We start from the raw sequence: 24,900 nt of genomic DNA, 5'->3' as shown, positions 1-24,900 counted from the left end.
TTATATTGCCTCTGGGGAGTTTTTATCCAGATCATGACTGGAGATATAAAAGTCAGGGCCCGGACAAGGTAGGTGACCAGTTCAGTAGTTTTATTTACCTGTATCCACTATTTAAGCGGTACCCTGGATGTGTTCCTTCCTATTTTTTCTTATGACATTTTTGATTGGCTACATGCAGTTTGTCACTTAAGATTTTGCATTTCCACATTTGGACTTAGAGCAGCACTGACTTGTAAGAAATAACATTGAAAGTAGTGTTGCAAGTGTTGGTTGTGTTGGGTTTTGTTCCTTTTTCTTTTTCTTTTTTTTAAGCAATCACTGCTTGGATTGCTCTTGACTCAGAACTTGACATAAGGTTGATGGTGAAAAATTGAGCTGTTTGAGAACAAGTTGTAGCTCCCTGACAGCTAGCTTAATATTTCAGTCTTTTGAATGATGTCTCTTTTCACCTGTAGCTTTGAGGTGGGGAAAATGAACTGGTATTGTCTTAAGTGAATGAACTGCTGTGGAACCATGTTTGTTTTGTGTTTCAATTTAGATTTTAAGGTGTGGGATTGTCCAAGCAGTGTATTTAGGGCTTTCCTAATCTGCGTTGCAAAGTCTTACAGAAATCACAAGTAGCATTTTCAGTAATGGCAGATTTTTTTTCCCTGTCCCTGAAATTTTAACAAAATGGTTGGATCAGATCAACACCTGGACAAACATGTCCGCGTCACGCATCAATACCTGATACACAGACTTGCTGCTTGCTCTTAGCGAGGATTGTGTTCCTTACGCACATGTCTTTTCTGGGTGATTTCCCTAAACGGCCTGCGAAAGCACCTTGGAAAGCCAAGGAAAGCCGAAGTTGGTAAGACAGCTTTCTTGGGAAGTGTGCTGTCATTTTACCTCAATTCCCAGAAAGTGTTTGCATAAACAAAGGGACAGAGAATTAGCATATAAGGGATGATTAGGCTGTGCTTTACAGCTTAACACCAGAGGTAGAAGAACTCTCACCATTGTACAGTGAGGTTGCCTTTTCCTTTTTGTGACATTTCTGTTTTGGTGGTAGTTGAACGTTGGGTAAATGACCCATGCCTCAAATGTGGTGTTGAAAATAATCTTTGATTTTGTTCGCAAGAGCGTTTACCTGTAATGATAGTGATTATAACCTTGGCTGGACGTGGAGGGGAGTAGATGTGTGTTTTGATTTAAAAAGCAAAATACTGCTGCTCTGTTTCTTCCCTAGCTGCTTCAAAGAAAAGCAGGCAGCTGTTCCAGGCTGGCCTTCCCCCTGCTTCCCCTTCATATTACAACAGTAATTCCGTTCCATCGATATTAACGTGTGCTATGGGAGCATTATGGAGCTGGTGTTCCCAGTACATTGGGGATGTTTCCACTTCAGGGTGATGCAAAATTGGCAGAAGGCTACATGTGAGGAAAAAATGTGTCTGTGGAGACAGGTAGCATGTTGAGGGTGACTTGGGTGCTTTACAGAAGGCAGTAGGGTAGGCAGTACTCCCACCCCTCTGTCTCAAGCTTTACTCTAAAAGTTCTGATATGCGGCTTGCCAAATTGTGCTGTGTGCTTGGTACGTTGAGTGGGAAAAGGCAATTTCGTAGCCTATAATTGTCCATAGATCCCTTTTATCACGGGCTCTCAACCAAGAACTCGACAGAATTTTTCTTCTCGTTTAAAGTTGGGGGGCTGCAGATGACTGGCTGGTTACTTGCTGCCTGGAGTGACCCTGCTGAGGTTAGGGAGCTGCAGTGGCAGCCATCCCACAAGCTCCCCTGTGCAGATGGCACTCTGTGCCTGAGCACTATCCTCTGTTCATTTGAAAGGTGACACGAGCGTCACCAAGAACAGCATCTGTGAAATTTCTCTTAAATACCTCTGCACAGATTGTCCTAGAGGTTTGATCTGGTTTGGGTGAACAAGTTATTAAAATCGTAGCTGTTTGTTGAGCTGGATGAGGAGAATATCTTCCAGGCAGTTTTAACCTCTGCCACCTCTGTCCCTTTTTCAGGGCTGCATGGGTGGCTACCCCTGTCCAGGAAGGCTTGGATATGGAGGAAATTTACTTTTGTGTTCTTTGGCTGTACGTTGTGTCTGAGTGGGGCTCTTCTGAGAGAGCATCTTATCTACGATTCTTCTCTTGCTTTTAGTCTAAACAACAACTTGCTCACTGCCACAGAAAGATTTTGGAGTCAGGGCTTCCCAGAGCTTGATGTCAGAAGAAAAAGGATTTATTCTTGCAGTGAGTAAGGGAGTTTAGCAGCAAGTGTTAATGCGCTTGGTTTATCCTACTAAAAGCTTGAGAAACGCACCAAGTCCTGTCATTATGCTTTATCCAGAGCTTATCCACAGGCTTTGGGTATGAAGAGATGGGTTCACCCTCCAAGTGGGTTTTAGTCAGGGTAGTTGCCATGCCTGGCATGCTTCAGATGAATTTGTGTGGCTTTACTGGCTTCTTAACTTAAAATGGATATTTCCATGTAACTGGGGACTCTGTGGGTGCTCTTCTCCTAATTTGCAGATCCTGCTCATGTTTTCTGCCTACCAGAGAGTTTGAACAATTCGTTAAATGCAGCAAGTTAAAACTCCTGGTCTCCCTCTGAAAGCACTTGGTAGGATGTGCTGACTGTCAGAGGGCTTGCTTCGAAATTTAAAGAGTTGATAGATGTTTTCCCATTGGTTTGCAAGCTGGTGCAACAGAACTTTTGTTTCTTAGCTGTTGGGAAGTGCTAGAGCATGCTCAACACTTGGGTTATGCAGCTGGTACTAAAGAAAAGTCAAATATTTCTCAGAATTCTTTCTGGACACTAAGGACATCATGGGAGTTAAAATCTTGGATTGGTATTTTCAAGCAACTAGAACTGGAAGGAGTTTCTTAGTTTAGTGGGATAAACCAAGAAATGGCAAATGCTCAAGTTCAAGTGTTTAATTCTGTATTTTAACATAGCCTGTGCACTGGCTTGATTAGCTAGGTAGAAACGGTCTCTATCCCTTCTGTTCTGTGTGAGAATGGGCTGGTGGAAACACTTAAAGGAAGTGATATTTCATATATAAAGTATAGGGGCGGGTAATAGTGGTATACTGTAGAGGTAGGTGAAATACAGGAAGTGTTGAAGAGGACCAGGGTCCGGAGGAGAGGTTGTTCCTCCCCAGGGTCACATGTTGGGGGGAGTGTGACTAACCCAGGCAGGTGATTTCAGTTTTGGGGGAGCCTCTAGCTGAAACAGCCACCTTGACCACAGTGGGCAAGCTGGACTTCTGAACGTTCATCTTTGTTTCTGTATCCTTGGAGCCTGAGACGTGGTGGGTATATCTTGAATCGTTGCTTGCCCTGAAATTCCTACTGCCTTGAGCTCTGTAATTTGTGGCTAAAATACTTGTTGGATTTTGTTCTTATTTTTTTTTTTCATTGGCATGAATTTCATTACATCTCTTCACTTGCAGGTTTTATGGCAGGAACTCTTCTTACGTCCATGGAGGACTGGATGCCAGTGGGAAACCACAAGAAGCAGTGTACGGTCAAGCTGTGCGTATCCAAATTGGTCCTGAAGTCCTCACTAATGTGCAGAGCTTACTGTATACATTGGTCATTTTCTGTAATGAATTAGTTGGACTTTCTTACCTGGGAAATAGTGTTTTCTGGTACTGCCTCCTGTTCAGAGGCCTAAATGTTCTTGGTAGTTGATGCTCTTACTGTGGGTTGCGTTTGATAAATCAGCTTTGCATCTGGACTGCAGAAATGATATTTAGGGTGGGAAACAAAATCAAGAGGACCTGTTAGACTAGCCCTCTAGGTGTATCGTGTTTCAGTTAGACGTGGTTTCTAGGTGAAAGGACTTTGATCTCGGGGAATTCAATTGAAATCTGTATGTTAGCAAATTCTTCTGTGAGTGGATGTGTCTTGTAATGGAAGATAACTTTAGAAGAAGCAAACTAAGTCCAGAAAACACATCTTTTTGCTGTGGCTGTAGTTTTTTTATCAAAATAGTATCTGCCATCAAGGAGCATCTGTCATGTGGTGGCTGCATCTTTGAGCAGTGTTGCTTTGAGCCCAGACCAGGTTTTGTTGCTTCTCTTTTCACCAGCAGAACCTGGTTTGGCAGTAGGAAAATCATGACAGTGCAGATGTTACTCACTGCTGTGATATTTTGGTACTTGATAGATGCATAGGTGGTTTTTTGTTGTTTTTTTTGGGGGGGAGGAGGGTTGTTTGTGTTTTTTTTTTTTTTTTTTGCTCTAAGCACAAAATCACATGAGCTCATGTAGATTCTTCACGGTGAAAGATGGTTCAGGGTTCCTGTATTTGCCTTTGAGCTTCAATGGGCTGCTTTTTGATGTTAACTGACACTTAGAGAGATTTACAGCTTTTCAATAGGTAGGGAACTCAATGTAGCTAAAATGTAACTGTTTGCTTCTAGGAGATACACAAGAAAGTGATGTCACTACAGTTCAGTGAGTGCCACACCAAGATCCGTCACGTGGATGCTCACGCTACTCTGAGCGATGGGGTGGTTGTGCAAGTTATGGGGGAGCTGTCAAACAACGGGCAACCGATGAGGAAGTTCATGCAGACTTTTGTACTTGCTCCAGAAGTAAGTATTGGCAAGATTGTCTTTAACTTCTAAGAGCAGTGATGAAAACCTGGCCTTTGAACACGAACTGCCATACTGGGACAGAAGATACTGTCGGGCTTTTAAAGCTTAGCCCAGAGGCTATCATTAAATAATAAATAAATAATGCCCACCAAACCATTCTATGATTATGTGCGTGCAGAGAAATGAGTGTATAGGACCTGTCCTGAACTTTTTTAGATTTGAGGTGTTGTAGTAGTAATGCAAATACAAATTGAAGCTTGCTTTTGGAAACTGCTATTTGCACGAGTGAAAAAATAATGGTCAGCTCTGCAGATCATGTCTCCAGCATAGTTCTGTACTTGATTGAAGTTTGCTGTCACATGTAAGCATGTTACTGCTTTGCAAGTTACTGCTCAAGTTCAGTTCTGAGTGAGAGCAGAGCTGTGTTTTGATAAAGAGTTGCTTTTATTATTTTTTCCTACATCCTTCCCCCTTTTCATCGCAAACTATTGTGTGGTTGGTTGATCATTCATGTTTTAGAAACTTGTTGATTTGCTTCATTGTTTTCCTATGCAGCAGTTTAAGCATACAGTCACCCTGTGGAATTTCATTCCTTTTTTTTTTTTTTTTTTTTTTTTATTGTAAGGCTTTACCAGAACAGGAAATTCCACAGGTGACTTGATGAGATGGAGGGGCTTACCTTTAGGCAGTACCGATGATTGTTGTGAATTAGCAAAGTGTTACTGTCTGCTTGAAACATTGTTTTTAATTTGGTCAGAAGTTACCATTCAGTTGCTAGCTTAAAGAAAAGGTGTCACTCGGAAAATGCCATTATGAAATAATCCTATTCCAAAGTGTTGGCATGTACTCCCAAAGCTTAGACCTCTCATCCATAGGAGTTGCTGACTGCTAATATATTGTATACGCAAAAAAAATGCATGTTGCTCTTTTACAGGGGTCTGTTCCAAACAAGTTCTATGTACATAACGATATCTTCAGGTACGAAGATGAAGTATTTGGAGATTCAGAAGGAGAACTTGATGAAGGTGAGAAGAACTGTACTTGTGGTGTTAATTTTGTGTCATTCTACCTATCCAGTTCCTTCAGAGACTAAACTGGCTTAGGGCAGGTGAGGCTTGGTACAGAATGCACATAGTGAGCGATAGCACTTTGCTGCAGCTCAGTTTCATTCAGTAGACTTGGTTTCTCTGGTCAATCAAATTTGTAGGTACAATGTTGTGAATAAAATTTAACTGGCTTTTCACTATGAGCTGTCTTTCTCTTTTATATCATCATCACATTCAGTAGTTCATTTCAATCCGTTGACTGAACTTGGCTATATTATTGTGGATGGGTTTTTTCCCACCTTGTCCACTGAGCCAAAGAGAGTACAACTGGAATGTATGTATGTGTGCATTCTAAAGCTGGAATTTCTTTTATCTCAATAGAACAGAACAGAACTCAATAGAATAAAATAGAACAAAACACCTTAGGCAAAACATTGCTCTTCTATTTGAGGTTTATCTTCTTAGTTTTAGGAACTGTGATTTAAGAGCTAATAATACAGTGTTTCTCTTTTACTGCCAACATATGAAAACCATCTGCTGCTTTAAAGATCCTTAAACCCTCCTCCCAGAACTTAGCAGCAGTATGTCTTTAGTGTCTCCTTTTTGTGAAAACAATAACAAAGCCTCTTGAAAGAACAGAAGGGTCTTCCATCTCTCCTTGCAGCTAATTCTTGCCTTATTTTGTTGATGAAGCGTTCTTTTGTTTACTACTAGTTCAGCATGCTTGTATTTCAAGTGCGACTTGCATATGCTTGCAGAGGTGTTCAAGGAATTTTTTCTCTTGTGTCAGAGTCTGAAGAAGAAGTGGAGGAGGAACAGGAGGAAAGACAACCATCTCCTGAACCGGTGCAAGAAAATGCAAGCAGCACTTACTATGAAAACCACCCTGTAACGTAAGATGTCCATGTTATTATGTGGCATTGCTTTTTTCAGTAAAAACTACATTTAAACTGGTGGGCTGTGATCTATGCTATGTTAACATTATTTTTGAAACATTGGATATCAAATGGAGAGAGGAAGTAGTGGATGTTCTCATGTTTGTTAGTTGTTTTCACTTCTAGTTACAAACCTGAGGTGAAAAGGTAGTAAATACATTTATGCATGTGCTTAATGTAGTTTTCATCATGTAAAATGTAATGTAGTTTTCACCTATTGCAGCGAGAAATCGGCAGCCTGAGGGGCTCCTGGGAGTTTCTGAGGGAGACGGATAGGAGGTGTAAACCTGCCCCTGCTGGTGCCCAGCAGCCCCCTCCTAAGCCCCTACATGGGGTAGTAGCTGACCCAGCTGCTCACCTGCAGGACAGAGGGCTTGACCGCCCACAGGAGGAAAAGGGGCTGGACCCTCGTCTCAGCTCAAAGCAGAAAGAGGTGTCTGCCCCTGACACCCACGGTGCCACCAACCCCCATGGTGTCCCTGGGTAATAGATTCGAGGCTCTCGGGCAGGAAAAGGAAAAGGTTGAGGGTCTGGACAGTAGTCAGAACCTGGGAAGCAACCCCGAGAAGCATGTCAAGATTGGGGGAAGCATAGGGAGCGGGGCTGGACAGGGCACTGCATCAAAACCAGTGCCACAAAAAAAGGGCAGAGAGTCTTAGTGATCGGAGACTCTTTGCTGGGGTCCCTTCCAACCCCTACAATTCTGTGATTCTGTGATTAAACTAAAATAGCGAGTTGGTGGTACAATGTAATTTATATAAACAGGTGATTTAACAAAAGGGTAGTTAATGATATATTAGTCCTCAAATTTAGCTGGTGCTTGAATCTGAGAGGAAAAATGAATTTTTGAGAAGTTGCTTTACAGTTGTACTGGAAGAATAGGCTTCTGCCCTGAGTGTCTTAAAATCTAAACAAGACAAGAAAAAAAAGAAGTTTCTTCCTGTTTTTATGTGAAAAATACTTTTTGTTATGTTTTGAAATGCTTTTTTCAAAACTTAGGTATGTGTTTCAGACAAGCAGAACTGACTGACCGGATTCCTTATTCAAAAAATATGTATGTTTATGAAATTATTAGATGATGTCCATTAAGTGCATCAGCAGTAACGCTACTTTGCTGCTGCTGATGTAGTGCTTTTCATGAGAAATCTTATGGGAGAATGGAATGTGCTGGAATTCTGGCAGTGACTTCTTCAAGATTTTGCGGAGAGTTTTTGAGGCTTTAAAGAGTTACGCCAGGTCTTATCCTTGGGTTACTGTGCCAATTGGAAAGAGCTTAAAAATGCGATAGTCATTATTTAGGCATATGGTAACCCGTGGGTGGAGCTGCGTAGGCAGAAGCATGTGGAATTTGGTAAACTTTGGGGGTGACTGAACAGAGAAGGGAATAACTTCAGGCCCCTTGTGTACGCAGAGTGGAGAAGAAGGTGCGTGTGAATTTCAATAAGTAAGACTTGCAGCTGCTTCTGTAATGAACTTTTATGGCACTTCTGTAAGTAAGCTGCTGATAGCCTTCCAAAATCAGCTTCATTTCTGTGTATAGCTCAATCTTCTGTTGGTCTCTCACTGTGCTGCTTTTTCTTTCTTAGGAGCAGCAGCTCTTGAGTTTAGTATATATTCCTTTCAGGGCTTTATATGTCTGTGTAATTTTCATATTCTTTGCAGAGAAAAGTATAATGTCTTCACTTGAGCAGAAATAAAAAGTGACTTAGTATGCAACTACAGGGGTACAGCTTAACTTCTCACAGTATCATATATGTAGGTACCATATGGTAGCAACTGGAAACCAAATAATTTTCAAACCAGTCATTACCATAGTATAACTGAGAAAAAGTGAACCAATTGAAAAGCTGCATAAAATGCATTTGATTATTGTAGCAATGGGATAGAGGAGGCACTGGAAGAATCGTCTCACGAACCTGAGCCAGAATTGGAATCTGAAACAAAACCTGAGGAGCTGAAAGCTGAAGCAGAAGAAAAGACCCTCGAGGAGTTAGAAGAGAAGTCTCCTTCTCCACCTCCTGTAGAACCTGTTTCACTACCACAAGAACCACCAAAGGTTAGTTACAAGCCATATCTGTGCTTCTAGGTGCAGGTGGTAAACCAGGAGTTTTGGTGTTGAACTTAGTCTTTTCGAGTGGCCAGACTGGTATCTCTTTGCAGGGTCATGCTGTATGAACAGCTAGACTTGAAGCTTGAACTTGTGAAATTTCACCGAAAAAAAGAATGTTATTTTTCAGTGTTGCTCGTTACCTATTGTAAATGCGATGTTTGCAGAGTGTGCGTGTGGTTTTATGCATGTGTCAACCTTTTTAAATGTGGAGTTAAGATATGGCTTAAAAAAAAAAAAAAAACACCAACAACAAAAAACTCAGAAAATGGGAACCACTGCTCTTCCTTGGGGGGGGGGGGGGGGGACGACAATGCATGGACACTTGGAAAATTACTCACAGTATACGTCTAAAAACAGTACGAGGGCTTTGACCATCTCCCTTAGAGGCAGGCTGCCTGTTCCTAAAAACACCATGAATGCCATGCGTCGTCTGGTGTGGTAACACGTAGGGAGTTTGACAGAGATGGGAGGAATGGATGAAAGCTGGAGAGAAGTCGTTTTCCAGCTCCAGTATCAGTCTCCCATATCTTTCCAATCCTGTTTCTCTTTTGCGTTTTTACCTCTAACTCGTGGCGCTCACTTTGTTCCGTTGCGCAGAAGACACTTAACACAGCAGGTTTTTCAGTCCTAGGTTTGGTTACATGATGGAAAGCAGTGATCTGGGGATGCCGAGGGAACTGCGCTTGCCCAAGTAGCAGTAGCGAGTACGGTACACACCTGCTACATGCTGATGAGTTCACAGACAGCTACATCTGCAAATCTTTCTGTATCCTCGTTGTAATGCTAGCACAAATGTTATTTAATAGTCAGATGTGAACTGAAAGTGTATTTTCAGCGGACAAATTTCCCTGTAGGATTGTCAGTGGTTTGCCATGATTAGTAGCCTAGGTTTGTTGCATTTCCTGCAGGCTTTCTCTTGGGCTTCAGTGACCAGTAAAAACCTGCCTCCTAGTGGTACTGTTTCTTCCTCTGGAATTCCACCCCATGTTAAAGCACCAGTCTCACAGGTAACCCATCTGTGAACACCTTGGATTGTCTCATTACTTCTGCAAACTGCTTCAGTTTTTAAATTAACAGATCAATTTGTTTGACTTGCGTTGCACAAATTAATTGTGTCTTAAATGTTAATGCACTCACCTTGTTGCAAGTGAAGGCATGTACACTTACCTGGTGTAACTTCGGGTGATGGTAATATTAAAAACTGCTGATGTGGAATCAGGAAAAGACTACTGATTTTTTGACCTATCTTACTGGGATATGGTTTGGTTTATGAGGAGAGAAGAAAAAAAAACTTCCCCCACATGATAGTAGTTTCCTAAAGAATGTGTGGAAAGGGGAATTTCTTTTGGCAGAAATGCCCCAGCAGTAAAAGGGATTGCATCAATTTTTGAGTACAAGCAAGTTTGCCTTGAAAGGGTCATGTCTACAGAAGTATTTTGGACTCCATTATCCATTTATAATTACTTTGTCACAGAACCCTGTACCAACTTATGACTGTGTGAGGAATGGAAGGATTCACATTTCCTTGCCAGGACAATGCTGTCTTCCCATTCCTAGGCTGACTGGGGGAGGAGGGCAAAGAGGACAGAAAGTTTGACCGGGTGATAGCTCATGTTCTGCACATGCCAAGCTGGTGTGAGATGGTCTGAGATTCTGAATTCAGCCCCCTCTATGCATACCAAACCCCCTCAATATAAAAAAATAGGTGCTTTAATCTTTTCTACTGATGCCATATTCCAGAAGCACTGGATGTTGTGAGTACCTCATGTCCAACCTTTTACAGAGACTGCCATTTCAGCAGAGCAGCTGGGTTATTGCAGCTGCTGTTTTTGCACTGATTTCCTTTTTTTTTTTTTTTTTAACTGACAGAGGAATCTGTCAAGGATTGCCCTTCAGCTAAGTGCATGTTTAACAAAACAACAACAGGAAAACAGGAAACTCTCCTTGTGTGGTGTTGCTTCTGGTCTTACCGCTGTTGTGGAAATCAGATAATGGCTATGTGATGAGTTGGGAAACTTGTCGGTTTTCATCACCTTCAACAGGGCTTTGAGTTATTCAGGTGGTATTTGAGCAGTAAAACTCTTTGTTCTAGTACAGAATAGATTTTCCTTAAGCAAAACCAAAAACCAGATTTGTTTTGTAATGATGATTTATTTAAAGTAGCGATGCTGGATTTTTGTTACATGACTGCAAGTAGCATTTAAAATTATCCATGCAGGAGAGTCATAGAACACAGCTTATAGATGTCCCCTTAAACTCATGTGTTGCCTCTGCAGCTCGTCATGCTCTTTACCTCTTATATTACTTATGCTGTGGTTTCATGTTTAAGCAGTTCTGCATGGAATTTTCTGAAGTAGGAAGAGCCTACACTTGGCTCTTCTGGAGACAGAATTAATCTGTTCCTAGCTCCTTAGTCTGCATTCTTTTCAGACATGGTGTTCAGAAAGCTGGTGGAAAAGATGTCTAAAGAATTTCTGCAAGGGGTTAGTAATCGGTGGCAACCTTGTCCCATTCTTTTGGATTCATTAACATCGGATACTATGCATGTAAACGAGGACAGTAGATTGCACCAGTGGATGAGTGACTCCGTTGGGGTGCTACTATGCATGTAAACGAGGACAGTAGATTGCACCAGTGGATGAGTGACTCCGTTGGGGTGCTGTTCCAACCAGCATCGGTGATGCTACCAAGCAGCCAATAACTGCCCTTCTCGTTCTTTTCCCCAGTGTCACTTCAGTTTGACGCCCTCATAAATCAAGTTGAAAATAAAGCCCCTGTGGTATAAACTCAGAACCCCTTGAAGGACTGTGTGTGTACTCGTTTGGAGGTGATCCAGTTGCAGTTTGTTTACACCTGTGAGGTCAAACAGCTCAGCATTTCTCGCTCCTGTTTCTGTAGTCATGTTGAGAAGCTGACAGGGAATAATACCTGCCTGCACTGATAAACTGGACCTTCTCTTAGAGCATTTTCAGGTACTCGGACTCTGTCACTAGCTGTCCTGGAGGTGCCAGAGGGGTGGAGGTAGGCAGGGTGCTCCTCAGCTTCTGTCTTTTGATGTGGAAATGGTGAGTTAGGGAAGGATCTGTTTATGGAAGGTGCATTCCTTCAACTCCTGAAATCTCTTGAGGTTCTGGATAGATTTTCTGCAGAGGGGGTTGTGTGTTAGCCATAGCCACACTTAAATCCCACGTATTTTAAGGCAGACTCAGGTTTTATGGACTTGGGTCTAAGAGGAGAGGGAACCTGTCGTTTCATGCTTTAGGTGCTTTGGGCATTTTTAGATCTATAGTGCCCTTGTGAAGGTGATTGAGTGTCTCTTAGTGAGTTTCATGGTCCACATTTACCTCAGACAGTGCGGTAGCAGTTGTGTGGTATGCATCTAAGCTAGCTGCTGGTAATTAGGTGAGACAATATGCTTATTTTCTTTGTTTTGTTTCATTTTGGGTTTTTTGTTGGTTTGCCTTGCTAGTAGGTTGTTTGTATGCATGTGTTTCCACTGTGGGAGGCATCTCACTGTAGAGAAGCTTTTAAAGCGTGTAAGATTTCAAAAACAGAAATGTACCAGCCTCTGGAGTCTCCTGTTCTCTTGCTCTTCCTTCCCCATCCTCCTGTCCCTCGGGAGTGATCACTTCCAAAGTTTGTGAGTGAAGGCTGACGTGGTTGGTTTTGCTGTCGTTGCCAGTAGCATTGCTGTGGCATCAAGAAGTCGCTTTCCCTTCCACTGTGAGCTCCAGGAGAGAGTGGGGACAATATCTTCTTTTCCTTAATTGTTCTCAAAGCCCCAGTAGGCTGAGGTTTGTGGCATACTTGGCTCCTGGGCTTGAGAACTCCTTTAGTCGTGATTGTCTGCTAAAAATCCTTATTCCGTAGCTTCCACTGCAGTCTGCGTGCTGTCTGAGAAATAAGAGTTGCAGTTAGCTGCTTTTTGGATTGGAAATGGCAGCCCATAATAGGCCTCTTGTGATGCTGATGTTAATGACAGTTGTTTGGGAGAGCACAGTTTTGCAGAAGTGTTTTCCCCTTTGAGCAGCACCAGAGAACTCTGCAAAAAATGGGTGGTGCTGACTAGGGAGCAGCTAATGAGGTTAGCTGGTGGGCTGGGAGAGAGAATGTGTGTGGTAGATGAGAAGGTGAGTGGAGCACAAGGCAAGCGGGTAAAAGTTATCCATTTCTTGGGATTTAGCAGAAGGACATCAGCGACTGAGCAGGTGTTTTGCTATGGGTGGTGGCAGGAAGAAGTGTTTAAGCCTGATAGCGTTAAGTCTCTTAAGAAATCATGGTCTGAAGGCCTTGAGTTTTTCTTCTGAAGTACAATTGCTCACGTAGTAAAAATGTGCGAGTAAAAGATGCCAGGGGAGCTCCAGTGACCCACAAGGAGGTACGATGAAGGAATGCTTTCTGTAGGAGACAAGGAAGGGTGATTTTTTTTCCAGTTTATTCTTAGAGCTCAAAAACACTGTAGAAACATTGGAAGGATAAGCTAACGCCTAGCTAGGTAGAACGTGAGTGATACGAGGGCTGAAACGCTGATTTGGTGCCGAATAGCAGGGTGTTTCTTGTAAAACATCGTCTCTTTACCCTGAGAGGTTCTCTGACTGTAACTGGCAGTTGTCTCAAGTCCTCAAGGAAAATAAGGGAGAAGTTTAACGTCAGCTCCTTTTCTGTAGTAGTCTGGGCCTGTAGCCTTTGGCCTTGTAGTTAATCTTCCTCAGAAGCTTGTGTTCATCTTAGTGTTCATAAGGATGGTTTTGTTTTTCCAAGATAAGAACCCAGTGCAGCAGCAGCTGCTCGACTGTCCTACAGAAAATGGAATTTAAAGCATGTTGTACGTTGCGTCAGTAGCCAGCAGGCTACATAGAAATATTTTTGTTGCTTTTGTCTTTTGCAAATTATCTTTACAAGCGTTATTTGATTGCAAAAGTTTGAATGTACGTTTCCTAGTCCCTGAGAATTTTAAGGGTGTATTTTGTAGTTTTATTGTATCAGAAATAGCATAATTTGAAAGGCTTTTTTGTTTTGTTTTGTTCTCTTTCTTTTGGGCTACCTCCTAATCCATGAAGTTGGAGCTTGGCATGAGGAAGCTTTATTCAATCCATCTATTTCAGTCAGGTTGAGGGATTCTTTAATTATGGGGTGTTGGGGTCTCAATGCCTGGTCAAACATGGAAAATAAACTTTAGCCATGCTATTGGGAGATGTTCTGACGGAGAGATGCTTGCTTTGCACCTCTTAGCAGAGATAACTGAACACTGCAGTCCTGGATTGGTACAGAGGAATTTAAAGAGATGAAAAAACGTATTCCTAAATACATTTACGTGGATGTATATCTTGCAGAGTTTGTGTTGTGCATGCCACTTACCTATGTCTTGTGTTGTTTTTTTATTTATTTTTTGTTGTTTTACTAGGCCTGTTCTTTAATACATGGTATTTAATAATGTGCGTTCTCCTGTTTCAGCCAAGAGTTGAAACTAAACCTGAAGCTCAGTCTCAGCCTCCTCGTGTACGTGAACAGCGCCCAAGGGAAAGACCAGGTTTTCCGCCCCGAGGACCTCGACCAGGTAACGTGGGACAGCTTGTGTGTCCGTTTGGGGCCGGTAATGAGAGGCATCTCCCTCAGGGATCTGGCCTGTAGCTATATTGTATGTGGCTGATAATAAACTGTCCATTCCTACTATCTTCAACTAGAAATGGGGGAAAACAGTTCCCCGTCCAAGCTGGTGATGAATTGATGCAAAGATTAGGCATTAATTCCTGTCCTCTGTGTTGGTGAATTCTTTTTTAAAAGTCAGGCCACTCGCTTACATGCTTGAACACCTTTTATGCAGCTCAATACAATTCTGAAAAGGTAGTCTGCAAATAGGATGTGGTTTTTTTTCCTATGTTATCTAATTTTGCTGAACTTTGAAAGTGAGAGGTCTTAAATGGCTGTTGTTGTGGCTTGCGGTACTCTTTGTTTTGGAATAAAACCTTTCCACTATCTCAACCTCAGTCAGTTAATAATTTTAGATGTATTTTTCCATCTCGTGTAGTCTCAAATGGTGTTCTGAGTTGGGCTTTATGAGCAGCCAGATCTCTGCATTTTCTTACTGGTACAGAGTACCAAATCCACAGGGTGGTTTTGCTACAACAGCTGCGTGTTACTTGACAGATGTCAGAAGTGGTGTTGAGAGGTGAAAGTTTCCTGAGCAGCATTCATCACCCTAACCTGGTCACTTGGCAAAGCTCTGCGCAGAGCTGGGCAAATGCTGCTTAGTCTCAGTACCAGGTTGTTGAGGCGTGCGTCTTCACTAAGTGTGGAAGTAAGTCAGGGGTTGTAAGGAGGGGAGTGGTGTCTGTGACTGTCCTGAGCTGCAGGCACCAAGTTGCCAGTTGCTCACCAAGCACTGCCTGCGGAGGTGATTAAACCTCAGCAGCTGGGTGGGTAAGCCTCTGCCAGCTCGGACTGACTAAAATGGGATATAATGGATGTTTTCAGTAAAAGCACACCAAACTCTGACAGAGATCAGGCTTGAAAGTGCTTTTTACTTTTGGCTTTGCTCAATGCAAGCGTTTCCTCACTTGGGAACAATATTGAAACTGAAAGGCACAGAGAGAGAACCATAACATATGTTACAAGTTAACAGTCCTTTTTATTTATTTATTTATTTTAATGTGTGCAGCAGGGAGTGAAAGATGCAACTTGTGGCTAAATCAAGTTGCAGATCTGTTTTTTTTTTTTCTGCCCTTGGCTGTGGATGCAACAAAACCATTAAATAAATCGTACAGAGAATGTGTAACAGACCTGAGACTTGTAATTCTGATCCCACACTGGTGGGAAGCAGGGGAGGGAAAGCTGAAGTATCAGCTGGCCAAATGGTAGAGCTTCTGCCCTATGGTCTCATTTTCAGAATAAGTCTGTGACCAATCTTACCTGCTTAAGAAAACCATTTAAACAAGCTAGTAAGCTTTTTGTAAATGGGCTTATGGGGAAATGGAGGAGAGAAAGGGGTACGTATGACTCCTGTCATACCTGAGGTCCAGAAGGGGTGACAGTGTGCTGCTGTCACACTGCAAGGCAGGAAATGGTTTAGTAGGGAGATACCAGGAAAGATTTTCATCTGGTATGGTGCTAAATAAACTTCAGCTGAGTGTGGGAGAACGTAAGGAACTCTGGCTTTTGTTTGGGACAAAATGGTGGAAGATGAAAGACAGAAGAGGTTACTGGCAAACACGATTTTTAATATGAGTGCAAAAATATGGATACTGTTGTTGGGTTAAGGAATTGATGAAGAAGTGACTTAAATCCAAATATTAAAAAAAAAAAAAAACTACATTATAATAACTAGCAAACTCCTTTTCAGCATAATGATTGCAGATACAACAGGAACATGACAATTATTAGGGCTATGTAAAGAGAAAGGTAGTATCCCTCCTCCCCCCTGTCATCCATGGTAAATGGGAGTTGGAGAACTTGAAGGTACAGAAGGTTTTGAGCATGTGCGCCTGGTGCTTGTGCACATAGATGTGTTTGTTGGAATCCGCACACAACTCTAACCTCAGTGGCTCTCCCTTCTTCTTTCTGTTCCCGGTAGGGAGAGGGGACATGGAGCAGAACGAGTCGGATAATCGTCGAATAATTCGCTATCCAGACAGTCACCAGCTCTTTGTTGGGAACTTGCCGCATGATATAGATGAGAGTGAACTGAAAGAGTTCTTCATGAGTAAGTAGCAATTTCAGCTGCAGAGACTAAGGAGAAAAACAGATGCTTGTCCTGTGTTGAAAAGGCATGTAACATTCACTGTGGCCACAGGGGGGAACTTTACATGATGCAACTCTACGAGTGTTATCTGACAAGCAGGAGTGGTAGCAGAGCTGACACTAAGTTTTGGTAACGTGGCTTTTCCCTTGTGCTTTCACAGGCTTTGGAAATGTGGTAGAACTTCGCATAAATACTAAAGGAGTGGGAGGAAAACTGCCTAATTTTGGTTTTGTGGTATTTGATGACTCTGAGCCGGTCCAGAGAATTTTGGTTGCAAAAGTAAGTATTAATCGCTGAGCATCCACCAAAGGATGCCCTAAAACTCACGTAGCTTGGCCTATTCAGGCCAGGCTGGACATCAGGAAGAGGTTCTTCACCGAGAGGGTGGTCGCACACTGGAGCAGGCTCCCCAGTGAAGTAGTCACTGCACCAAGCCTGTCTGAATTTAAGAAGCGTTTGGACTGTGCACTTAGTCACATGGTCTAAACTTTTGGGCAGACCTGTGTGGTGCCAGGAGTTGGACTTGATGATCCTTATGGGTCCCTTCCAACTCGGGATATTCTATGATTCTATTTCAGTTCATGTCACTGCTGTTTCTGACATTCATTCATAAACAAGAGTTGTAAGAAAAACAGGCACACTATGTGAGTAGTTTGGGCCCACTCAGTCTGTCAAGAGTGCTCTGTGGCTTATGTGAGCTGTGCCAGCGTTCCCCCAGCCGTGTCATACTGAATTCAGGGATTTTACCTCTCACTTAAATACCACATGGAACTGAACACTTACTGTTAGAGACCCCTATAAGCTGAAAGCTCAGCACGTGAATTTTTGAAGGGCATCTTGAGGACATGTAAATTCTGTGTCCTGGGGCTGAGAGAAAGGAGCAAAGTTATTTGCAGCTGTGACTTGAGGAATTGGAGAGGAGAAAACAGCCATTTCCATTTCTAGTATGCGAGTCAGACCTGGTGGAGCAGTTCTTCAGGAACTAAAGCTTTGAAGCAGAAAGGCTAAAGACAACCCCTGCCTGTATTAAGGAAGATATTTTAACTCCTTGCATGCCAGATGAATTAAAAAATGCTGTTCTGTTCACTGCAGGCAGTTAGGGCTAACGCTGTGTGCCGCAGGGAACTGTTAGCAGTTATTTTTTGTGTCTGACTTGTAAGTGAAGGTAGCCTGAGACACGCAGCAAATGCTGTGTTTTCATACGCGTTGTATAAACGGACTTTGTGAAATGGTGACTAACGTGTGCCTTGAAAACTCTTCCCTATAAGCCTATTATGTTCCGGGGTGAGGTGCGCTTGAACGTAGAAGAGAAAAAAACAAGAGCTGCTCGTGAAAGAGAGACCAGAGGCGGAGGCGATGATCGTAGGGATATTCGGCGCAATGATAGAGGCCCTGGGGGTCCCCGTGGAATAGTGGGTGGTGGCATGATGCGAGACCGGGACGGAAGAGGACCCCCGCCGAGAGGTGGCATGGCACAGAAACTCGGCTCTGGACGAGGAACCGGGCAAATGGAAGGCCGCTTCACAGGACAGCGTCGCTGAAATCTCCACTGTGGGCAGACAGTCTTGGCAGTGGTACATTATCCATCGTGTTTGCATTCTTGTTAATTTTTTTTGGCTTTGGAATGTGACACAGCCCTTCTGATCATTTCTTTGATGTGAAAGCATCCTTTGGTTTCCGGTTTAAATTAAGGTGGACGTTCTTTCCCCAGTTTCACAACAGAAGTCACACTGTTAATTTATAAATGTAGACTTGGAGAATTGAGGACTGGAAAATTAAAAAAAAAAAAAAAAAAAAAAAAAAGACCAGTAAACTATCTGCAACAAAAGTGAACTAAAGGACATGCCCAATAGAATTCAGGTCCTTGCAGTCAAAAACCCTCTGCTGCACATTTTGTGTAAGTGTTACTGTTTCTGCCTGTTACTGTTGGAAACACAAATAGTGCAATTTGTGCAATTGGAGAAGCTTGCCTTTTTTTTTTCTTTTTTTAGAACACTTGGCTCCAAACAAACTCGTGTTTACGCACTCATCAAAATGCACTAATGGGTACTCTGAACTCATTTATATTGACATCTGCAGGAGGCATCGGAGGAAAAAAAAAATAAACCTTCATCCTCTTATTCAGACAGAATAGCTTGTGAAACGATGCGGGCATCTGATCTGCTTGCTGTGACCGACATATGTACACACACAAACCTTAACAAGACTACAAGTTTATTCCAGAAGGAATCCATTTAGCTGTAAACTAAACAGAACCCAGAGTTACCAAGTCGTAGTCCTGAGTACTAAGCAAGTTTGATAGCTCACGTCAGATTTTTCTATCTGCCCCTCTTCAGTACAGGGATGGCTGCTCAACACACTCCTCCTTCCCCTTTCCCCTTCGATAAGCATTGTACAGTGAAAACTCTCTTGACTGTATTTGAGTTCTCTGGTAATGTAATAAGCATGATGGTGCCTTCTATGAATACATCATTCCAGTCTTGCTGGTGATTTTGTACAGTATAGTGTATGAATTACTGTGCTGCAAAGCCAATCGGCTGCAAAGCATTTAAAAGAAATCATTGAAAAATTGTATTAAAAATTGCAGTATCTTTCAATCAGTAAACGTTGCTAAAATTATCATCCACCTTGCTCTTCAATTAACAAGTTCGTCTGTTCTTTTGCAGAGGGGGGGAAGGGAGGAAGAAGGCATCCAAGTAGTCTCCAGGTTGTCTCTTCTCTTTAATCAATGTCAAAGTTACAGAAATCGGAAATGAAATCTCTCTTGGACATTTCAGAAGCCAGTCGAGAATGGTGAACATTTTGGGCCAGCTCATAATCAGTAGAACTGAGCATCCTTTGTGAGGGTGAGCATATCAAATGAGGATACTGCAATTTTCAGAGAACAAAATAGCAGCTCTTAAGTATTTGCATTTTCCAGTTGTGCTTTTTTTTTTGTTTTTAAACTCTTACTCATTTTGCACATTACTCTCAGCTGAAGTTGACATTGAGTGGCTCCGGACTTAAGGATAGAAAGGAGACGTCCTCTTCTTCAGTATTGCTTGTGGGTTTGTCCAGCTGAGAGGTCTGTTCCGGGATGACGTTCTGGAGCACATTCCCATGAACTGCAGCTGCAGCAGACAGTACAGTGCGGCTCGGTGCTGGGGCGTGCAGTGAGCGCCCGGCTCCGAGGCGTCAGGAGTAAAAGAGGGGTGTGTGTTGGCGTGTGAGTCTGTGTGAGAGTGTGACCACTTAAAGCTGCTTCTAAGCATGGAAGACCTCAAAAAAACAGCAATTTCAAGCAAAAGCAGATAGGGCATAATATCAATCTGTCTCTGGATTATGCAATCATTTGCTGTTTTCAAGTAAGCTGGAAGATTTTGCACATACTTTACTGATACGTTAGGCAAAGTGAAATGGCATCTGTCTGTTTTCTCCCAGACTCGAGGTCTTCTGTGTTTCATGGTAAGTCTTGCACTATTTTCATACGCTTTTTTTCTGGGGCACATTTCTTCTAGTCTCCATTTTTTGTTTCAGTTTTTGGTTGAAAGTCTTGCATTTTCAGCTGTTACCTGGAAATCTATAGTACTTGAACCGCTCGGCACACAACGCAACTTAAGTTTGAAGCCTTCAGACAAATTGCTGTCTTGAGGTAGCAGTTTGCCACTGGTATGTTTTCTGTAGGTGTTTTTGTTTCCTTTTTTTTTTTTTTCCCCTTTTGTAGCGTGATGGTGTTTTGCTGCCACCTATTTCATTTGTGTGGCAAATGGCACTGGGAATAATCTCAACAACAAAAAATGGAGTATTAAAAGAGCTACTGAGCCATTCAGCTTTCTGGCTTGCTTCTTGTTTAAGTGACATGAACAACCATTGGAACGTCATCCAGAGAAGTTTACATGGTGATAGTTCACCTGCTGTACTGTGGACTTTTACATGTTCTCGACCCTCTTTATAGTAAATGTACCTCTTAGAGCAAAGGAAGGGATTCGCTGACCATTACTGTTAGTTGCTGATTTGTGGATGGTGGGAGTATTTTGTCATTACGGTTCTATTTCAACAAACTTGGCTGACCATCTTGGCTTTAGTAGTTATACAAGACAGTGGATTACCATCTTTATTGCTGTAACGTGTCAAGCATTATATGCTAGTAGATTCTAGTTTAATTGTTGCAGGTGGGAAGTATTTTTACCTTTAAGTTTCCATTCTGAATGTGTTTTGACTAAACATACCAATAAACTACTGATGTCTGCAGCATTTATCAATGTCCCGAATTCTCTTGAATGTAGGTTGGTGTAGGGCACTGCTTCAGCCCTTGCTATACAGAAAATGCAGGAAAAAACTGTTGCTGGCTTGTCAGATGACTGGGAAGCTGTACTGGTGCAGCATCACACATTCGAGTTGAAGTGTCTGACTTGAGCAGAGTCAATAAGCTCTGGTTTGCTGTGGCTGCATAAATTCCTTTGGGACATTTTGTTTGAAGACGTGCAAGGATTGGAAGCCCCTCCAGTGGCGCTGAGAAGTCACGTCCTGTCCCCTGGTGCTTTGTGGGGGTGCTGGCGTGGGTTGCTCCTGCTGAAAGGAGCTGAAAGGCAGGATCGCTTTACACGGTAGGTTCTTGTCACAGGTGGCTGGGCCCTCGGTGCAGGTCGATCCCTTTGAGCTGGGGGTGCGTGGCTCGGGGAGGAAGACGACACTGGCTCCTCTCGGGCACGTCCCAGGTGCATGCCCTTGGTGCCCCACAGGGCTGAGGGTGCTGCAGTGTCCGGCTTGAGGGATGCGGTGATGGCAGCGAGAGGGGCATAAACTGCGTGTCAAAGAAACAAATGTGAAGGTGCTTGCTCTCGTCTGCCATGTCACTTCTTCATGATGCTGAGGAACCGATTCGCACGCTGCAAGGTAATCCCTGACCTTCTCTTTGTGTTTGGTGGCTTGGCCAGTGCCAGCATTTACTTTTTTGAAAGTTACACGGTTGTCTGAGTTGAAATACTGGTTTTGAGAAATGAGAAAATGCACAAGACAACTGCCCATGCCTGAGTCACTGAAAATTGCCCTGAGGAGCAGCCTCAGCCACTACAGGACCTGCTAGCGCCAGAGATCTCCGAAGGAGCGCGATCCCCTCCATGCTTCCAGACCTCAGCAGACAGCAATCAGACCTTGGGTTTGCTCTACAAGGTAGGCTTGTAACAGACAACAAGGGGCACAATACTGGCCTGCCTGCAGGCACTAGCCTCAATCCCACCGCCACTGAGCTGGTCGCTGTGGCCTGGTCCCCAAAACGGGGCGCGGAGCTGCTTTCTGAGGCCCACCAACATGGGACTGAGCCTCCATTTTCAGTCGCTGAAAACGCAGCGCTGGGTCTTTGGCTGGGCTTCAGAAACACGGCATGGGGCCTTGCTTTTGGAGCCCCCAAAACACCTCCCGGAGCTCATTTTTGGGACCCCAAAGCACAGCACCAGTCCTTGCTTTCAAGCTATGAAAACATGGGACTTAGTTTCCAGTTTTGGTCCCCAAAAGGTAGCACTTAGGCTCCATATTGGAGTCCCAAAAATGCAGTACTAAGTCTCCATTCTCAAGCATGAAAAATGCATGACTGGTTATTTTTCTAAGCCCAAACCCACAGGACTTGTCTCAATTTTCAAAGACCTTTTTGTGAGCTTCAGAAAAGCCTGACTGTTTCTGAGCCCCCAAAACAGCCGCATGAGCTTGTTTGCAACTCCCAGAAACACAGCAGTTAAGTCTCCATTTTTAAGCTCTGAAGATGAAGGCTTTTTTTTTTTTTATTGGGGGGGTGGAGCCCCAAAACCACAGGATTTAAGCCCCCATTTTCAATTGCTGAAAAAGCAAGGTTTAATCTTCTAGGGAGCTTCATAAAAAAAACTGACAGCCTCTGTTTCTGAATCCCCAAAACATCCAAAATAGCTGGTTTCTGGGGCCCAAAGAGCTGGCTTTTGGGGTCCAAAACCATAGTAATTAGTCTCTGTTTTCAAGTTCTGAAAACGAAGGGCTTAATTTCTTTTTGGAGCCACAACCCCATGAAACTTCAGCCTCCATTTTTCACTCTGAAAACACAGCGCCCAGTCTTTTTGCAAGCCCCAAACCCACAGGCTGGGGCTGCTGTTCCCAGACCCCACGTGTGATGTTCGGCAAGCAGTGGGGGACAGGCAACTCACCCGCAGCCCCATGTGCGGTGTCAGGCTGTGCTTGAGAACTGGTGGGCAGCCCTTCAGAGGAAAGGCTGGTCCCGTGTCACCGTGCATTGCTCTGCTGAGGCAGGGAGCCCCTGGGCTGCAGCCCCATAGACTTTATTCCTCCGGTGCCCGGTGGGCACCCCAGTGCCAGCACCCCTGGGGAAGGGACAGGAGCCCGCACTCACCTCCTGCCCAGAGCCACTGGAGCTCCCACAGCCCCTAGTGGGCCCTGCTTGGCCCTGCACAGCTGCTGTAGGTGGGCAATGAATGGTGGGACCAGGCCAGTACTGCCAATGGTAATTAACAGTGACAATACAATAATTAGCCAGGTAGTCTCCCCATCACAGCTTGACTACAGCTTGTGTGGGGCCACAGACATGGTGTCCCCAAAAAGACAGAACTGTGGAAATTGCAACAGCATCCAGAGCAACCCTCAGACTACAGTAATAAAGCAAACAAGCAAACCCCCACCAGAATAAATCAAGTCTAGAGGGGTAAACAGCTCTCCCCTGAGCACAGCCAAGGCCACCATCCTGTTGGTTTCAGCAGGGTGAAAGCAGCCCCAAAACTGCCCCTATTTAAAACCCCAGGGGGGTTTTGTCGTGCTTGCTCCCCATCACTTCTCTCAGGCGACTGGCAAGACACCTGGCAGCGGGGAGACAGATTTTCATGGAGAGTCTAAGCTTCTTCATGAGAAAAAAGGAAGTAAATCCAACCAGACCACTGTGTCCCCTCAGGAACAGTGAAGCTGAAGTGCTGGCTCGCTGCTGTGAGCAAACACAACCTGGTTCTGCTCCTACCTGCTGAAATCACTGCTGCTCACCTGTCCTTGCGGGGTAGCTATCACGGGGATAATGTCACGTCCTGTCCCGGCCTGGTGCTGACCTGCTGCAGGAGGACATGGCACAGCCTCAGGGAGGAAGCTTCAGAGGGCATTGTGCTGCACAAACAGCAGCTGCATGTAGATAACGCTGAGGACTTCTGGCACCTGAATGAACAAAACAGAAAGAGGCATTCTGGTCAGTCTTTCCTCGTCCTCCAGCAGAGCCCAGACACAATCACGCAGATGATGAGCAATGACCATTCCCCCCAGTAACTTCTCAAGATCCGGCCCTAAACGTCACCCCAGTGGTTTGCAGTGAATCCCTTGTGCCTGCAGAGGGCACATCTGCCTTTCTGACCAAATGATCTGATCTGTATCAGCCTGATGCCCTCCACAGGCTCTCACCCTCTTCAAGATGAACGCAGCTCCCTGGGGACATCTGTCTTGCCTCCAGCGTCCTCCTTTCCCCCATGCCCAACCCCTTCCCCACAGAAGAGGACCTTCCTCTGAGCCTTAGAAGCTAAAACTGTCTGAGATGGGCCTGGGTACACAGCAGGGTCACTGCCCTGTGGGAGAGCTCAGCTTCTGCTGACAGAGCTGGCCCCAGACAGTGACGCCGGCACTGTGTGGTCTCTCTTTGCTGTGGGTGAAAGGCCCAGGGGACTTGGGATCACCATCAGGAGGAGCCTGGCGCAGGCCTTGTAAGGATTTCACTGCTAAGGAGATGCTCAGGGAAGACAAACAGAACCAAGAACAGGCATCTGGCACTGCAAAAAGCACCAAAAAACACACACTGGGACCGAGCCACCAAGGCAAACACTGGGGACATCTGAGGCACATGGTAGCTTTGGACACCTCTGAGGCCAACACACCAGATCTAGACAGGTTTACAAAACCTCCAAGGGTGGAGACTGCACAAGCTCCCCCGGCAAACTGTCCCACTGCCTGACTGGCCTCATAATAAAGCGCTGTCCCCTGATGTCCAGTCAGACATTGTCCAAACACAATGTTGTACAATCCATGAGCAGCTCCAAGACACCCAGCACCAGGGGGCAGTGCATATGCCTGAGGAGTACACACATCTGGCTCCTGGGTTTTATCAGCCACCCCCTTACCTCCTGGCTGCCAAGTCTTTCTGCAGATGGTGCTGCTGATCGGCTGTGAGTGTCCCCTGGCCCCAACCTTAGAGCCAGAAAGCACCCAAAGAAGGGGAGGGCGAAGGACCACAGGCTGTACATCCTTCTCCCTACAGCCTCACTGAGTTTCTCTACCCCCATCATGGGGCAGGAAACACACTGGCACTGGTACGTTCTGGTCTCCTTGAGACTCCCTTTCTCTGCTAGGGTGTCTCTGCAAGCTCTGGTTTCTACTTGCTGCCGCTGCACTTCTGCAGCACCAGCAAAGCGTTGTCTGAATGAAGCGTCCAAAGCCCGAGACAGGCGGGTGCTCTGCCAGTGGCTGAGGGCAGCGGCGGTGGGAGAACCCCACA

The 24,900-nt window shown here is 44.3% G+C and overlaps 1 protein-coding gene and 1 long non-coding RNA gene across 8 annotated transcripts in view; one reads left to right on the top strand and one right to left on the bottom strand.

The window, feature by feature from the left end:
* G3BP2 (G3BP stress granule assembly factor 2) overlaps positions 1-20,656 on the top strand; it is a 28,461-nt gene extending 7,805 nt beyond the window's left edge. For 3 of the 4 annotated variants that reach the window (XM_080591522.1, XM_080591519.1, XM_080591520.1), the window contains 10 exons: positions 3,442-3,523; positions 4,416-4,589; positions 5,527-5,617; positions 6,429-6,531; positions 8,449-8,629; positions 9,592-9,690; positions 14,138-14,240; positions 16,254-16,382; positions 16,582-16,700; positions 17,690-20,656. In XM_080591522.1, coding sequence (XP_080447648.1) covers positions 3,442-3,523; positions 4,416-4,589; positions 5,527-5,617; positions 6,429-6,531; positions 8,449-8,629; positions 9,592-9,690; positions 14,138-14,240; positions 16,254-16,382; positions 16,582-16,700; positions 17,690-17,962 — 1,354 coding nt within the window. In that variant the 3' untranslated portion in view covers positions 17,963-20,656. The remainder of the gene's footprint in view (positions 1-3,441; positions 3,524-4,415; positions 4,590-5,526; positions 5,618-6,428; positions 6,532-8,448; positions 8,630-9,591; positions 9,691-14,137; positions 14,241-16,253; positions 16,383-16,581; positions 16,701-17,689) is intronic. The other variant, XM_080591521.1, reaches the window with a different exon arrangement.
* LOC308194933 overlaps positions 20,088-24,900 on the bottom strand; it is a 60,705-nt gene continuing 55,892 nt past the window's right edge. For 3 of the 4 annotated variants that reach the window (XR_013951076.1, XR_013951077.1, XR_013951079.1), the window contains one exon: positions 20,088-23,576. This is a non-coding gene — a long non-coding RNA (uncharacterized lncRNA). The remainder of the gene's footprint in view (positions 23,577-24,900) is intronic. The other variant, XR_013951078.1, reaches the window with a different exon arrangement.

Source organism: Anser brachyrhynchus (assembly GCF_964034855.1).
Source record: "Anser brachyrhynchus genome assembly, chromosome: 4".
NCBI classification, from domain to species: domain Eukaryota; kingdom Metazoa; phylum Chordata; class Aves; order Anseriformes; family Anatidae; genus Anser; species Anser brachyrhynchus.
The sequence above is the reverse complement of the archived record's forward strand: the minus strand, read 5'-3'. Positions and strand labels throughout refer to the sequence as shown.